General features: G+C 38.1%; 2 protein-coding genes across 2 annotated transcripts; one reads left to right on the top strand and one right to left on the bottom strand.

The window, feature by feature from the left end:
- Positions 1-157: 157 nt before the first annotated feature.
- Positions 158-3,187, bottom strand: ccng2 (cyclin G2). The gene is made up of 8 exons (XM_079576663.1): positions 3,008-3,187; positions 2,397-2,520; positions 2,125-2,262; positions 1,753-2,003; positions 1,558-1,636; positions 1,372-1,470; positions 924-1,126; positions 158-788 (listed from the first exon to the last, which is right to left on the bottom strand). Exons 2-8 carry the CDS (start codon positions 2,517-2,519, stop codon positions 677-679), a joined length of 1,005 nt encoding a protein of 334 aa, XP_079432789.1. The 5' UTR covers position 2,520; positions 3,008-3,187; the 3' UTR covers positions 158-676.
- Positions 3,188-4,663: 1,476 nt separating this feature from the next.
- On the top strand, positions 4,664-11,857 carry LOC306976361 (coiled-coil domain-containing protein 158-like). The gene is made up of 13 exons (XM_079574280.1): positions 4,664-4,768; positions 4,841-5,147; positions 6,235-6,431; positions 6,597-6,735; positions 7,002-7,170; positions 7,434-7,586; positions 7,868-7,980; positions 8,092-8,238; positions 8,338-8,430; positions 8,537-8,682; positions 8,912-8,971; positions 11,477-11,526; positions 11,598-11,857. Exons 1-13 carry the CDS (start codon positions 4,710-4,712, stop codon positions 11,696-11,698), a joined length of 1,734 nt encoding a protein of 577 aa, XP_079430406.1. The 5' UTR covers positions 4,664-4,709; the 3' UTR covers positions 11,699-11,857.
- The last annotated feature ends 5,276 nt before the right edge of the window (positions 11,858-17,133 follow it).

Below are 17,133 nucleotides of genomic sequence, written 5' to 3'. Positions count from 1 at the left end.
TGATTTACAGGCGCACCTAAAATAGGACGTGGAGTAAATGCCTGGACCAAAAAAGACCATGTTTTTATATAGCCTATATTTATATATATATAAAAGAAGTTTTATTCGTTTTGCATAAACAATTACAGAATTTTACAGAATTCACAAAACATATATTTTTTCTTATTTTTTACAAGTTATATACATTTTTTTTCAACGTTTTTACATTGAGCTTATACTGGTAAACATAACACCACCATTCATCAGTATTCATATACTACCATGCATATACACTCCAGTATTACCGTACGATAATTTCATATACACTCTACACTCATACAATTATTCAACATTTGGCTGAAGACAATGAGCCAAGTGAGAGGGTACTGAGTATTAGCGAATTGTTAGTTGCAAGTATCTTATCACAGACCTCTGACAGATTTCCCCTTGTGCTCCATTATAGTTTGGAATGTGCCAGATTTGAACACAGGCAAAAAAGCATCTGAAATAGATGTATTGCATTTAAGCTGCCAAAATATTGCCATTTATGATATGCTAAACACTAAAATCAGTCAACTTCGAAATACAGGCACTTGATGGCATACACCTGCCACCTTTCATTTCTACTCCACTAAAGACATAAAAAACACAACTTGCAGACTTTTAAGAAACATGTCGCTACCAGATAACTACCACATTACTTTCTGCATTTCAGAAACGAAGTTGGGAAAAAGGATCCTTCCCCATCACTTCCTGGAGAACCGCATGGACTGTCTTCTCCACTGCTAATATCCTCACAGGAGTCATCACTATGGGAATAAAATGCAAAATTGTTAGATTCTGTTTTGCTCACATCACATGGACCACAAAAAGTTTAGGGAATAGTAGGGATTATATTCAAAGAGCTTGTATATCTGTTCATCGTGAAAGACGAGTATATTAACCTTTCAGTTTCATTCCTGCTTCCCTCAGGGATTGTTGGCAGGAGGGGTACCCTGAAGTGAGCGCCCTGAAGACTCTGAGCAGTTCTCCTGGAAACTATCCATACCAGCTTTCTGTGGTCAGGCTTCACACACTCGCTTGAGTAGTAAGCAGCCATGCACTTGGCAACAAGTTCTTTCCACTGCAGGAGCATGCCCTCACTGATCTGTAGTGTAGAAAAAATATTGACTCATCACTCATTTTACTCTGAAATTTAATATACTTTATAAATTAGAATTTAAATCACATAATTGTCTCATAATAAAAGACATGTCTCATAATAAAAGACATGACTTGTCCTCAGCAATTAAAATAACTTATGTATTATGTAGTTCCCTGGAAATGTGTAATGTACAATGCATTTTTAACAGATAACACTGTAAACAACACAATTCTGAATGTCTTTTATACCTTCAGATGCCTTTGGAACTGCTGAACAATCTTCGATAAAGTAATAGACTTAAGTGCTTCAATCTCATGGGCAATAAGGGCAAGTGCCAGGACAGATGGCTATTAAAGTGTAAAAAGAAAGACAACATCAGAAACGTTCAATCCTGCAACTGCATTAAAAACATAATGAACTAAGGCAGTGCCTACTTTTGCTTTGGAGAAAACAAGTCGGCATAAACAAGCTTTCAGCTGGACTTCCAGTCTCACAATGCTTGGTATCTCCACCCTAAGAAGAAGCAATTTTAAGGTGATACTACAGACCTCTTAAAGCAGAAAATACATACTCCACATAATCTCGAGATTATTCAGCAGCAAGTTATTATGGGAAGCTGTGATATTTACCTTTGAGATGACATGGATGTGAAGGCCGTATAATATAAGTGTAGAAATGTTAAGGCTGTAACAGCTTTGGGCTCCACGCTCAACTTCTCAGAGATGATCTTCTCCATACGACCAAGATCTGACACTGTGAACTTGCTTTGACTGATGCGGATGAGTTCATGAGTAGGTGAAATATTGCCCTCTTCCTCTAACATTTTAGCAGCAATGTGTAGACAGCAAACACCAATGCAGGGCAAGTGTTTGGGCTGCACCTGTCATAATAACACAGAAGTGATACATTACTTCACATCACAAGACAAAAAGTTGTTAAGTGAGCCAGTGCTCCAATTCTTCAAATTAATGCTTACTGAAAACCAAGTAAAAAATATTTACCTTCATGATAGTTAGGAATCTGTCCAGCAAACTAACAGACAGAACAAATGTCTGTGTGCTATAGCCAAAGAAATTTGTCAGGCTCCACAAGTCTTCCACTCTGATGTCTCTGGATTTTGCTGACACACCATTGTGATCCTGAAATTGTAACAATGATTTTTAGTTTCAAAAACATCTACCAGACAGCATAAATACAATACAATACAATAAAAACAATGGGAAAAGACAAATATAAAGAAAACACCAAAACATAAATTAGGTCAGTAAACTACCTCGGTGGAAGTGGACTCCATAAGTTTGAAGCCAGACTCCCTGGGAAGAAGCTTGTTCTCTTTGGCACAACATGACTTCAGCTCTTTCAAGAGTGAAGCATCAATGCCTTGAAGGTCTCTCATTCTGCAAAAGGTACCGTGTTATTTTCAAGACTTCATTGTTTAAGATGGTACAGTTACAGAATATTTAACCAGTCTAACACACCACGCCCCCTTGGCAGTAAGGGGTGTGGTCTCGAAATACTACCCTGCATCCCGAAAAGGTTACGTTTTTTTAATGTTTTTAAATAGTGGCTACAAATAAATATCTAGACGATGCAAATTTATAACATCCACTATTGTAGACCGTTCATACCAAAACGCCTCTAAATAAGGAAATCCCCAAATGTAGGTCATCATTGGAGCCATTGCAATTCTCTTGAAGACAGTGCAGTGAAAGCAAATGCTTAAAAGGATGCCTAACAGGGTATTTTACCAAGTAATCTACTCAAATATGGTGTAAACTAAACAAGTATAAAGCAAATATATAAAACACCCTGGACAACAATGCATAAATGTCGGAACGAGATCTGGGTTATCGACATCTTTTCACAAATCAGTCGTTGTTTTACCTTGCCCAAAGACTGGTGCTCGATGGAGGTTGTTAAAAAGACGACAGCTTTGTACAATTCAGACATTTCGAAAATCCATTTTTATCTCGGGGCTCGGGAATGTTTTCAAGACGAGTCTTCGAACGGCTGATTTTCTACCACAGGATACGCCCCGCCTAGTTCTTAGACAAAACAACAAACGGATATCGAGCGACTACTACATTTCCCAGCATGCATCACGTCTACGTGCCGCGCCGTTGGTTTTTAGGATTTAAATTTAAATGTTAGGGGGGGGAAAAGGCGGAAAGTTGCATTTTAAGACAGATACCGTTAGAAACATAAACACTCAAAATTAGTTTTTATCTAGATATACTATTTTGTAAAAAGGTATGCACCCGAATGATGTAATGCTAAAATCTGATTCGCGAAGCCGTTGACATGGTAATCATAATATTGACGAGTACAGCTAGCTAAACCACCTATGCCTGTTAGCTTGTCGAAGTTGCTTAAAATGACATTTTAAAGCGCTTATTGCCTTTCTAAGCATTTATATAAATATGCATGATTTGCATATCATTGATAGTTATGTTTATAGTTTAACTTGGTCAGCCGAGGGTCATCAACATCTAACGATATAACACACATCACGGAACGTTATTTGATGGTAAGAAAGAAAACATTGTGGCGTGCCCTTCACTTAATTAGCTATTTGTTGATGTTGTGTCCAGGAACAGCGAACAAAAGCTCTCAGCCGCCAACTTTTAATACAGTTTCCACAGGTGGCAGCAGCAAGTCAAACTTTATGCTTTTTCATGATTCAATAACTATGTTTTTAATGCCACAAATGCAACATTTCTTGGCTAATTTCTTTTGTAAGACTTGTAAACATTCACTGAAACACGGGAATGAGGGGCTATTTTGATATTAAAAACTAAATTAGACCAGATTAGAGTAAAAAATGAGTTACGAATACCGCAGTTTGAAATTGATGCACAAAGGAATGTCAACAGCTTCAAATAGAGCTGGAAAAGGTGACCAAACTGACAGCTACTTGTATTGGTAAGAGCAAAATATCACTTGGCTTTTAACATATCCCTTCATGTCTAGGCTATATGTATATGGTTGCAGGTGCTCTTTTGGCCAGTCAACCACAACTATCAAAACATCTGGATCATTGCCCGGAAAGGTAATAGCTAGGGTGGCCATACCGCTGTTTGGGAACACCAGGAAGGCTAGCGAATGTATATGCGTGAGTGAGTGAGTAGTGGTGGTCGGAGGGGCTGATGGAGCAGACTGCTACCTCGCTTCCGTCAATCTACCCCAGGGCAGCTGTGGCTATAATAGTAGCTTACCACCACCGAGTATGGAGTGAACTAGTAGTGCAATTTAAAGCGTCTTTGAGTGTCCGGAAAAGCACTATACAAAACCAATATATTATTATTGTTATAGATGTCCCAGTTTACACGGCCGGGACAGTCCCAGTTTTGAGCCCTGTGTCCTATGTCCCGGTGGATTTGCAGTTGCAAAGTCCACAGTCAGTCGCAATGGCTGAAACAGTTTCTAGTTTCTCAAGTATAGTTTTGATACTTTGCTGAGAATCTGAACCTATGACTGGTAATGTAAGTATGTACATCTGTGTAATTGATTAAACATAATAAAAGTGTTGATTTCTGTGCAGATTGATTAAACATATGGATGTCAAGATCAACTTAAAGATCCTGTCATGGATATGCATACCAAGCTTCAGCAAGTACAAATGAGCAAAGATGCATCAGATCTTAGGTGAATTCTTTTATACATCTTCCCCAAACACAATTATGGAATTTAACTGATTCACATATTTCTCATTTGTAGATTGAGAGACTCCAAGGACCATGTTGAAGAAATGGAAAAGATGTTGCACCTAATTGAGGAAGTTCATGTAACAAAAAGATGTGGAGACCTAAGGCTGCAAAAGGCTGAAGAAGAAGCTCTCGTACTAAACAGGAAAATAAAGTCTCTGGAAAAGTTTCTTAAAAGGTGCCATAGATCGTGTGCTGTACAGTGTCTTCACAACAGCACAAAGGAGGACACTAATGAGGAGAGGAGACGGCTCAAACTACTTGCTGACAGAGATTTGAACAAGGAGTCTGTACAACAGCACAATAACAATCATCAACTGGTTAGTGAAACCAATAGATTAGATTGGTGTCTACATTATTGTTGTATATTCCATATTGCAAGATCTTAAATTGGATCTTTTCAATAGTCGAAATATTCATTGAATCAAGAATGTGTTAAATTGAATAAGCAAGAGAGATAATGTTTTTATGTAATTAAAATGAACATTTTGCTTAGTATTATGTACGAACTGCTAGTCTGTTAAAAGTGTGGAAAAATCTCATTGATTGCATTGGCCAGGAGATGGCAGTGTTCTCTCACAAACTGAGCTACGCACAGCCGCGTCACTTTAATTCTAAAGCTGGTCCTTTTACGGGTTCTTTTTTACTGCAGCACGTACACAAGCTTTCTTCATTTGTATATAAATTACATAATTTTTTTCTGTTCAGGAAGCTTCTAGAAAACGTGTCATTTCTGCATGAGTCTCAGGTCATAGAACTAAAGAAAACTGTTGCCAAGAAAAAGGGGTAGTTTAATATTATTGTACCCAAAGAAAATTTTGATACCAATAATTGTGTTTTAAATAATTTGAGTTTAGCTTTCTGGAGGAACACCTCACTCGTTTTCAGTCGCAACTATTCAATGCCCTGGAAGAACAGGCTGGATACTTTAAAAGACAAGTATTTCATAATGCACCATTAGAGGTGCATTATGCAACCTTTTATGTGGAAGAAAAAAAGGTTATATTTGTGTGTATTTGACCGTAGTGACTCAGTGGCAGTATGAGTGGTCATTATGGTGCTTTTCATGTGTGTGATGAAAGGACGCTCCAGGATCAATTCTTTGGAAAATTTTCACTGATGACACACCCTCTCACCTGAAAACCTGCAAAACAATTGATCCTGAAGCGTTGTAGAGACCACCGTGATCAAAAGTAAAGGTGCCATGCTAACCACTCATACGTGGGTCACTACAAGGTGTATGTACAAATATCAACTTTTTTTTTTCACCTAAAAAGTTGCAGAATAAATGAGTGCTTTGTTTGTCATTGTACAACGAAATAGTGTTCCGGTGTTATTCCTGAGCCGCTGCGACTGAAACGTTTTTTTTTATGTGTTAGAGACGAAAATTGTTAATGCCTTCGTTAGGTGTGCAATGAGCATCGAGAGTGTGGGCTCCAAGAGGAGGTGAAGGCCTTGAGAGGACAACATACATGGCAGCAACTCAGTAGAACTGAGGAGACCTGCTTTCAGACTTTGTTTGACAAGAGCACCCAAGAAAGAGAGACATCCCAAGATTGCCTGGCAGAGAGAATGATGGAAGAGTCTCAGCATTTAATCTCACTGTACATTTGTACACAGTGGATTGTTACCGAAAGTACAAAAGAATCAAGGCCTGTTCTTTTGACATGATTATGGTTGAAGTGGTAACTGCAATAATTGTGTTACTCAGAGTCACATGCTTATGAAATAAGTGAGCTGTGAATCTGTTTTTCTTGTGTCTGAATTAGTTGTTGTTTGTCACAGCAAATGGGCGAGACTAGACAACCGGCTGCACAGGACACTAGCACCTCTCACAACCTTCACCAGGAAAACTTCCCATTAAACAACCAGCTAAACCAAATCAAACTGGAGATTCTGCACCTCAAGGTCAGTGCTTCAACAAATCGTTAATAAAAGTATCAGTTTATTTATTATTATTTATTTATTTTTATTTTATTTATTTTTATTAGCAACAATTGCTTTTGGTTATGGTCCGTGACCCCCTTTTGGGTCCCAACCCATCAATTGAGAACCACTGATTTAAACTACATTTTATGAACGACTTATGTGAAGTCGTTCATCAAAGCTCATATTTTGGCATTGTTTAACATTAACTTTTCACCAGGGTGTTTTTTCCCTTCTTTTTTCAATAGACTGAATTAGACCACCAGAAGTTGAGCCTGGCTACTCTTAAACATGAAAAGTGTAGACTACAAGCATCTGAGACTGAGCATGTGCGCCGTGTCCAGGAGGAGATACTGGAAAAACATCAGCTCAGTATCAATCGAGAGAAGCAATCTCTGCAGTTACTTACCCTTACAGGTGAGTTAAGCAGAGGACAGTCATATAACATCATAAACGTAGAAGATTTCTATTCTGACCATTTTGCTGTTTGAATTTTTGGCTTATGCGTTTTCATCATAGTTGAATCATTTCTTCTTGGTTGTATTAAAACAACAAATTGATATGTTTGGAATGTTTACTTTTTCAGCCAAGGGTTTTTTCGTGCTGTATCTGTTGGCCTGTAGGTTAATGCGTGCTCCTCTCTGTGGAAATAATAAATGTTTATCTGGGCATACTTTCAGAGGAACATAAAGAGCTACAGCGGCTCTACAGCTGTCAGATCAAGCAGAGTCAGGGTGTGGTGCTGCAGCTCCAGAGCCATCTGAAACATCTCCAGACAGAACTTGACCAGGTCAAGTGCACGTTGCGGACACTCAAACAGGAAGATGACCACGGTAGATAAATTATGTCAAATTTTAACTGTTAATTACATGTCATTTGAAGATGGTTCTTTGTTGTATAGGCAGTTATAAAGATAACAGGGAATTACACTTGCATACATCTTAGCTTATTGAATCCGCAGAAATGTATCAAAAGAGGTTTTGAAGATGAAAGAGCTATATATTATAAAATAAATATTGTGTGTGTGCGCGTGTGAATGTAGAACATCTTTACTATACAACATATTTCTTATTTCTGAAGTTGTATATTTTTCTTATTTATTAGTGTTTTCTAGGCTTTCAAGTTGCTGGTAGCATACAGAAAGAGATTACCTGCAGAAGAAGACAAAATGTCTCTCTGCAAAGTAAAATCCAACCTTCAGAGGAGACAAAAAATAAACTTTCTCAGGTAAAATTATGACAAGATTACATCTTGATCGTTTGCCCAGTAACATTGTAGCTTGTAGCTCCAGGACATACTGTATTAAAATGCCTTTAAATTATGACTTCCAAAATTAAGGAAAAGGAAAATGAGCAGTACCAGTTTGAGGAGCTTGCGCTGGATCAAATGGAGAAGAAACAACTTGCCAAGGAGCTAGAGGATGTAAAATCAAGAAATAAACATTTATGGGAGCATATAAGTGAGCTTGAAGCTGTGATTTATCAGGTATTTTCATTACTATTGTCATGCTGTCTATCATGTTTTTAGTCCTTCAGTTTGTTATTTAATATTTAATATTTTTTCTTTTTTGTTAATTTTCTGGAGATGTCTGGGCGTTTAGCAGACTGCCAGGAATTCATCCAACTGCAGGTGCAGGAGTGCTGCCGTCTTAAACTCAAGCACATTATGGACCTAAAGGTACCACTGTTCCTACTTTTGCATCTCATGCAAGACAAAGAAGTTAGCAGAATTTTAGAATATATAATAAAATAAATGCTTCAGTGACATTTCTGTCTTTTCCCAGCAAGTCAGGCCTTTCTCAGATCATGGTTCTGAATTGAGTGTGCAACAAGGAGAAATGTCAAAGAAACACCGATCACACACCACTATTTCTGCTAGCAGTGTCCGAAGGAGGAGGCCTGCTCCAGAGGGGGTGCAAAGTACTGCATTGTACGTGTGTTTCTATTCCCACACACTGGAAGGATTAGCTTTGTAAAGACTATCACTTAACTAAAGTTTTATCAAGATGTCATAAAGTCATATAGGTGTGGAGGGGCAGTCTGTAGTTTGACTCACTAGATTTCTAAAAGGCGAGGCTGTTCATTGACCTAAAACGTCTCTTGTGCGTCAAGTTATTTGTACCGGTTTTGTCTGAATAAAAAGTCTCTTTATTTTGCAGTTCCTGTGCCAGAACAGAAATAATTGGTTGCATCCAGAGGAGAAGAAAACACAGTGGGAGGTAAGATAGAACTGAACACACCACATTGTTCAATACTTGTTTTAGACACTAGCGATTACATTACAGCTCATCTTTTCAAATTCTCCTGTATTCTTTTAATAACAATGTAGAAATATTACATCAGGTGACATCTGTCAGCCTGAAAGTCCGTGGTTCTCAACTGGTTCTCAACAACTTTGGGACCTATGGACAAGCCTTAACCTGAATAAAAGCATTATTAAAAATGTAATCAAAACTTGTATTGAAAACTTTTTTTTTTTTTTTTTAATACTGTATTTCCTCCTAGAGCTCTGTTGATTCAAGTATAATACACCAGGCAAACTGTGAAAAATGAACAAAAAATGTACAGTGGGAGGAAGATGTGGAATTCAGAAAATTTGAACTGTTCAAATTTCTGCCAAAATTGGTCATAAAATGTGGTCTGAACTTTATCAAAATCATAACAATGAGTAAACAGTGCTTGAACTAATCCCACCCTCACAATTACATGTTATAATTTTGATTGGCCATAACATTCACAGGACAGGGAGGGATAAGTAAGTGAACCTCCTGGCTAAGGATCCTCCAAGAGCTAATTAGACAAGTTTATGCAGACATATAGAGTCAGGTGAGCCAACCAGAAGTCCAATCACTGAGGTGTGGCTCAAAGCTGCCTTTGCCACTGAAAAACACACTAGATAAGAATTGTCTCTTGAGGAGAAGCATTGTCTGATGTGCATCATGCCTCACGCAAAAGAGCTGACCCACGATCAAGAATTGTTGATTTGTATAAAGCTGGAAAAGGTTACAAAAAACATCTCTAAATGTCCTGATGTTAGACAAAATGTCTTTAAATGGAGACTTTTTGGCACTGTTGCTTCACTTCCATGGAGTGGCCACCCTGTAAAGATGACTCCAAGAGCACAATGCTCAATGAGGTAAAAAAAAGAACGTTGAGTTTCAGCTTTAGGGAATAGGCCACCATTTTTCCATACTGAGATATGTTCATACCTTAGCTTAGACAAGTTGATGTGTACCTGTCTGGTCTTTACGCATGCCCTCAGTCACGCAAACAGAGCACAAGCCTCTCCTCCCTATGGAGCCAAACGGGAGTGTTGGAAGCGACCAAGCTCTTCCACGTTTTCCCTATTTAAATACAGTTACGTGACAAGTTACACGATCCAAGTATAGTTATATACACAAAATTAAAAAATGTTGATTTTCTAAGCGGATAAAAAGGGGAACTGTATTGTAAGGTGTAATAACACCAGAAGCACTTTGACGTCCGCGTAGTAAAATCAAAGTGCCCTTAAGGTATTATTACCAGCATGTAAAAACGCTGGCCGGTTCATCTCTGCTGACTCATCTACAAAATGTAAAACTTTGAACAAGAATGGGGTTCTTAGGAGAACGCCACAGAGGAAGCCATTGCTGTCTAAACATTGCTGCATGTTTGAAGTTTACGGAAGAACACTTGGATGCTCCACAGCTCGACTGGTAAAATATTCTATGGACTGATGAAACCAAATATGACAAAACAGTGCACCAACAGCAAAACCCTATCCCCACTGTGAAGTATGGTGCAGGAGCATCATGGTGTGGCTTTGCTGCCTCGGGGCCTGGACAGCTTGCTCTCCTCAATGGAAAAATTAATTCACAAGTTTATCAAGATATTTTGCAGAAAAACTTGAGGCCATCTGTCCAACAGTGGAAGCTCAAAAGAGGATGGGTGCTGCAACGAGACAATGACCAAAAGCACAAAAGCAAATACACTTCAGAATGGTTTCAGATGAATAAAATACGAGGGAACTACAGGAAACGTCTGGTTAAAGTTATTGCTGCCAAAGGAGGGTCAACCTGCAGCCACGCTGTCTTTTGAATGTTTACACTTATGGCCAATAAAGATGTGATAACATGTAATTGTTTTAGTGGTATTAGTTAAAGTGATAGTCTGTAAGTTTGCAAAGTAAGGAGTGATAGGGTGAAATGTGAAAGTAAACTCCACCCCTCTTGGACCAGAAAGCCGTCTTAGTTTGCAAAATGAGGAGAGCAGGAACAGAATTTTGAAAGTAAACGATGAAGCTCCTCCTACTCCCCTCCTGATTGGATCTGACAGGCTGGTTCACAGGAAAAGCTCGTCTCATTGGTCAACGCGGGAGGATACTACACTCTGATTAGCTGAAGAAATCTGGGAAAGAGGGACTTTACAAAAAAATATTTAGGTATATTTGTACTTACTTTACATCAAAATGCAAAACCAGGTGGTCGATTTTGCACATTTTGTAAAATTTGTAAAACATTTAGACTTCCAAACTTTCACTTTAAAGCAGACACTGTTTTCTCATCCATGTGATTTTAAGAAAGATCACACCACATTTTATGACTAATTGAGGCAGAAATGTGAGGAAATTCCATAGGGTTCACATACCTTTTCTTCTGACTGTATGGGTGCTTTTTTTTTTTTTTCAAAGTATGCTGCTGTATTTGAATTAATATAATGTATGTTTGTGCAAAACATGTGTACAGTAAATCAGATCTGAAAACCAACAAACTACAACACATTTCAATTTGTCAAGGTAAGTTTTATTCATATGCTGACAAGAATATCTGATCTAATTCATTTTAGTGATGAGTTTTCATTTTCCAGAGCCTCTCCCATCAACTCCGGCAGCCACAAGGACCAGTCCACTGCTGCTGGGCCGCAGGTCTCCTGTGCACACTCTGCTCACCTCCACCCCAAACAGTTAATTGCTTCAAATCATGTAATATATCGAAACAGCAATATTTGTGTAAATAAGATTTTATACCATCACATATGTTTGATTTTATGACGTTGCTCAGCTGATCCATTTAAAAATCATAGGTCATCCAACAGGAAGAGGGTTTACATTTTTGTGAATGTCCTTCTTTGGCAATGTATCCGGGTACAAAACTGACAAAACTTTATCAAAGAGCTGCAAAGATATTTTTTTTGGACAACATTTTATTTGTTCATATATTTAGTGACATATGCCTTTGTCCTATAATTTTTAGTCTTACCTCTGCTGGCATGTAGTCCATGTATTGTTGATATTGGGCCAAAGGCTGTCTGAGCTCATCCTCCACAGCTGCAACATATTCTCTACGCTTCTGCTTCTGGATCATTTGCCTGGAGAAGCATGCATGCTTTATAGAGACAGGCTGTTTAGGCAACTTGGTGGTGTGGTGATTTCGATTGGTAGTGAATATAACTGGTGAGATGCCCTCCTGAGTCCAGGTTGGCGCTGGAAAGCTGTCATCCATGAATTTCTGAAAGTTGAGGGAAGGAAGTTTTGTTGTGCTTGCCTTCAAATACTTTGTCTGTAACCGTTCCTTGTACCTGCAATGGTTGTATGACATAGTTACTGCAAGTGCTTGGAATACTGACAAAATTGCATCCTTAGAATATACAGTGAGGCAAAAAAGTATTTGGTCAGTTCCCCATAGACTTCCTATTGGATTTCGGCCAAATACTTTTTCCCTCCAATGTATCTCCAAGACACAACAGCCACAACCTTATACTGTATCTTTTTTCATAAAGCTCAGTAGCATATGTTTTACACAAAAAAACTCTCTAATAACTATGTTAATGTATAGTGCAACATTATTGCACTCTAATGTAGGTCAAATCTAAGTTTAGATGCATTTCAGGAAGGGATCCAGTTGCTTTCAACAAGGACCTAAATCATCTATCCCACACAAGCCCTCACTCACAATTTCTGTGACTGTAAAGATAGCTTAAGGCTTATCTTTTATATGCTTTTTGATCTACCTAAATTAATCTTGATGTTAGAAAAGAAAATACTTACCATGGTAATAAAGGCTTGTGTTGTGCTGCTTCCATGTTATGTCTCATCACTCTAGCTTTGTTACTTGGTCACTATGACAACACCAAAACAACAAAGATTTGAGGAAGGAAGGATGTATACACTTGACCAATTTTTACTGTGAAACTTGCTGTATATTTTCACTCAGTCTATTATAGCCTGATCACTGACCTGTTACAGTCTGTTATAAAATGATCACAGGAGAAACATAAGTGTGGCCCAGCTTTTTATTTCATTATCATTGTCATTGATAGTAGCCTATCATTACAATAAGAAAAAGTAAATAAAATCAAGCGATTTGTTTGTCTGAAAACAGTTGTTGTGGTGAAAAAGGGGGTTTAAGTTAAAACTGATTTGAAATGCTAAAATACTAAGACCCTTGTTTAATTAAAAATACTAAAATTGTGGTTTAATGTTAAAAGAACTACCATCTATCTTCATGGTATTTACATTTGTTTGTATCTGTTTTTCTGAAGTTTTTCACCTGCTGACAAGAGTCACAGCTTCAAATAAAGAGAAAGAAAAGGAAAAAGATGTCTGTGTCGTGGGGTGAAATCCAGTTGGTTTATACCCCACATTAGAAAGGAAGCCTCTCAAGTTGGGCGCTGCGAAAAAACTTGACACTAACAAATATACAGTACTGGTAACTGGTAGACTGCTCCTGCTTCAACTGATTCAAGCATTGGTTGTATTTGTTACATTAACTATTAATTTAGTAAGTTTTTGTGATGACTTACCATTCCCTGCCAGAGTGGGCTCAAATCGCTCTATAATTTTAATTTTGTTTTTTTATTTCATTCAAAATTGGCAGTTTCAAGGAGAAGGAGCAGGAAAAAATTGGCAGTTTCAAGGAGAAGGAGCAGAAAAAAAGAGCATCAAGTGATATCTTTACATCAGTCTGTTATTTTGACTTTGTCGTACAATATTTACAATTACCATCAAGTGATGTAATTTAGCGCATTTTGCCATGGGAGAAAGTTGTGCGGAATTAAGTTGAAGTTACCATTGGTGCGGCCATCTAACTAAGTCAGGTTACTAACCCAACACCTGAACATAATTTCATTGTGCAATTGTACAATGACAAATAAAGCACTTACAAACTCATATAGCCACTACTAAGAATCAATTGCCCACCCCTGGTTTGGACAATCAGCAGTGAAGCAGCTTATGAATAGTTGCCCCCATCCTTAGCCTACCCTTCTCGGCAAGGAAAAGCCCAAAAACCCAGATTGGGAGTAAATACAAACCTTGAGGAGAACCACATCGAAGGAGACATCCACTCCCTTGCACAGACAGAGCTGAGGACTGTGGAGCTAACATCCAGTCCTTGTTGAAGCAATATTGTCAAAACCTCCACCCTCTCTTCGCTGACTGAATGATCGTGTCACCTGGATTTTTAAGTGTGTCTTTGCAGAGACCTACTTTAGCACATAATACAATTTGATACAGAGATAGGGAAGACTTTAAACACTATACGCTTCATTTTTGGAACAGTCTCATAAAATCTTGACAGTATACTTAGTATACTCATTTATCAGGCAGGCACTAAATAGCAGGTGTAAGCCGAAAAATAAAATTCTATTTTGTTGCCATGTTGCACTTAATTTACCATTTGATGTTGCCTGTATTACAATTTTAGGGCCCAAATCTGAAATGCAAACGAGAGAATGCTATGTGTGTAAAAAAAAAAAGCATAAATGACTCTGCCGCTGATCCACTTTTACACGTGCTACTCGCTTTGCGCGTGAGCAAATGCTTGGTAAATGACCCCCTTAATGTCTTATATTTCGAGAATATTTTTCAGTTTGTACTCAGAGTTCACTTGTGAATGAGATTGGGATCTCACTAATAAAATAAAATTGTGTTTACATAGCCATTTCAATTACAGTCTGCATTAAGCACAGGAGCTTACATTGTCTGACAGTTGTTTATCTATGTGGCTGAGTTAGGCTTACCCTTGCACTTATACATTCCTGTGGTCACAGAACTGCTTTTAGATGACAGCACAATGCATCACGTACACCCATGAAAGATGAATATAGTCATATTGGTACTTCTTTGTGGGAGCTGCTGAGGTTTCTAAATGTTGGCATGTTACATGGTAAGCTAAGGGAAAATGTCTGTTTATTTATCAGTTTTATTTTGAAAAGCAGCCATAACTGCAGTCAAATCTGATGAAAATGCTCTTTCATGAAGTCGCAGAATTTTTTTAATGGAAATTTTACTCAACTGAAAGCAAATGGAAACTATTACCAGTTCGGTTGTTGACTGATTGGTGACTTGCACATGTCATAAAAGGCACTTGCTAGTGTTGTTTCCTTCCCTGCCTGGCTACCATCTTCTCACTTAATTACTACAAGGAAACGCCTGTTACCCAGCGTACTTTTAGTATAACACAGTGTACTGTTCCAGCAAAAGAGGATTTCCTTTGCATTTCCACGTATGCATATTTAACATGCCAGGTGTGATTGCTATTGAATCCATGCCCATAAAATTAGAAGTAAAACAAAGAATACATTTTTAAATGTCAAAGTATTAATTTTCTTAAAGTTTTGCTTTTACATTGAAAAAAAAACGGAACAACAGGAAATGTCTAATTGTCCTCTGGAGACTTTCTATTACTCAATGACATGAAAACTACAATTGAGGGAAACGTGTATGGTGGCCCGGAAATATTTTTGTTTGTGGTTAAATTTGTAAATTTGGCATTATACTTGGTTTCCTGGAAAGAATGCTTGTAAAACAATACAGAAGGCCTCTGTAAAAGTAAACAATAATGCACAGTGGTGGTGGAGATAAGTGCAAGAGTACAGGATGTAAGTCAGGTGTGGTGCCACATTTCTCTGCTCTCAACGCCCTATGATCAAGTTGGCAAACAAAATATGATTCTGTCTGCCTGAAGCCACAAGTCACACCATCGACCAACCTATCATCAAATTGAAGGTTGCATGTAAACAGTACATAAGGATGTTGGCCTCATTGTGCTCTAAAAGGAAAGCAGAGAACAAATAAACAATAAATGTGTTATTATTAACTTATTTGTTACACAATGTGCATACCCTGTTCACTAGTGGTTGGAGTTTATTAATTGCTCAATATGTGTTACATTAGAGTTCCTTTCTACAGTATAGTGTAGCCGATTTGATGGTGGGGAGTTGATACCATCTTTCCAGTGAAGTGCCCATAGGCAACAGACACAGAACATGACATGAGTTTAGGTTCCCTCAGTGTAATCAGTGAAGTGAAATTGTGGACATGCTTTCTCAGGCTTCATTCAGTGGACAATGCATACAGTGTTATGTAAGCATGGGGCCGCAGTGAGGCTATGCCAGGACGGCCTAATTGTTCTCAGAATGTAATTAGTCATAAACAATAATAAACATGAGTCAAATAGACCTGGCTTAGATTTTTTTTGGTTTGCTTTATTTTTTGCTGGTGCTCATATGAAAAACTGGAGCATTCTGTGACAGAACACATATCTTGAATGGTGGGAACTGAGCACTCCTATAGCGGACAAGGGAATTCTGTGCATTTTCTTACAGCTACTGTGTCTGCCTGTTTAAGAATATAGTCTGGTAGTTCCCAGAATACTCCGAGTTCCTTTGGTCTCCCTTGCCTTTCTCCTAGGAGAACATAGTGCAGATTAGGCCAGAAATAAATTTTGTGAATTGTGCCCTGCCCTCTGTACCAATAGCTTGCTTTGCATTAATCACCTTGGTTGCAAAGGTCTGATGAACCTTACAAGTCTCCACTCCCACAAGTATGCCTCCCTATATATCAGTGCTTACAAAGCCTGTCTTTGCCCCTGTAATACAGTGACTTAATGTTTGGTACCAGGCTCCACCACTTCTCAGTCTCTGGGGTGAATGACATTGCTTACCGTCTCAAGACACGGAATTTACTGAAAGGATTAGCAAAGTATCTACACTGGCGATATGAGAAAGAGGGATAGCTTTTAATGGAAGATGAAGGACAGCTGGCCTTTACACGTTTGGACAAACTGTTTAAGTTTTAACAATTACAGAGACTCCCCTAAAGTCCTGGTTCACCATGTAAATCATCCAAGCTTGTTTTAAAAATGACTGTGCTTCATTCTTTAATTGCAGCTTATACCTATTTTATTTCATATCAGTAGAGCATAACGTTTGCAATGTCAATGCATACAACACATTTATAATCTAAATAACATACATGCCAAAGCAGTAGAAAACTGTTTATACTACAATTTTAAACCCGACTTGGAAACGAAAGAAAAAGGTTCATACCCAATTCCACACAGATAAGTGAGAAACTCTTAAATTTTTGCTTTTAACACGATCTCTAACTCAGTTCTTCCTC

This window comes from Gobius niger (genome assembly GCF_951799975.1).
Source record: "Gobius niger genome assembly, chromosome: 1".
Classification (NCBI taxonomy): Eukaryota; Metazoa; Chordata; class Actinopteri; order Gobiiformes; family Gobiidae; genus Gobius; species Gobius niger.
The sequence above is the reverse complement of the archived record's forward strand: the minus strand, read 5'-3'. Positions and strand labels throughout refer to the sequence as shown.

What these genes read in the sequence shown, in the direction of transcription:
- ccng2 (XM_079576663.1), bottom strand. Translation starts at nt 2,519, where the DNA reads ATGAGAGACCTTCAAGGCATTGATGCTTCACTCTTGAAAGAGCTGAAG. An exon ending in TTGTTTTCTCCAAAGCAAAA is followed by an intron (nt 1,471 to 1,557) that starts GTAGGCACTGCC and finishes ACACTTTAATAG; the next exon opens with CCATCTGTCCTGGCACTTGC. An exon ending in AGTTCCAAAGGCATCTGAAG is followed by an intron (nt 1,127 to 1,371) that starts GTATAAAAGACA and finishes TCTACACTACAG; the next exon opens with ATCAGTGAGGGCATGCTCCT.
- LOC306976361 (XM_079574280.1), top strand. Translation starts at nt 4,710, where the DNA reads ATGGATATGCATACCAAGCTTCAGCAAGTACAAATGAGCAAAGATGCA. An exon ending in TTGAAGCTGTGATTTATCAG is followed by an intron (nt 8,239 to 8,337) that starts GTATTTTCATTA and finishes AATTTTCTGGAG; the next exon opens with ATGTCTGGGCGTTTAGCAGA. An exon ending in GGGGTGCAAAGTACTGCATT is followed by an intron (nt 8,683 to 8,911) that starts GTACGTGTGTTT and finishes TTTATTTTGCAG; the next exon opens with TTCCTGTGCCAGAACAGAAA.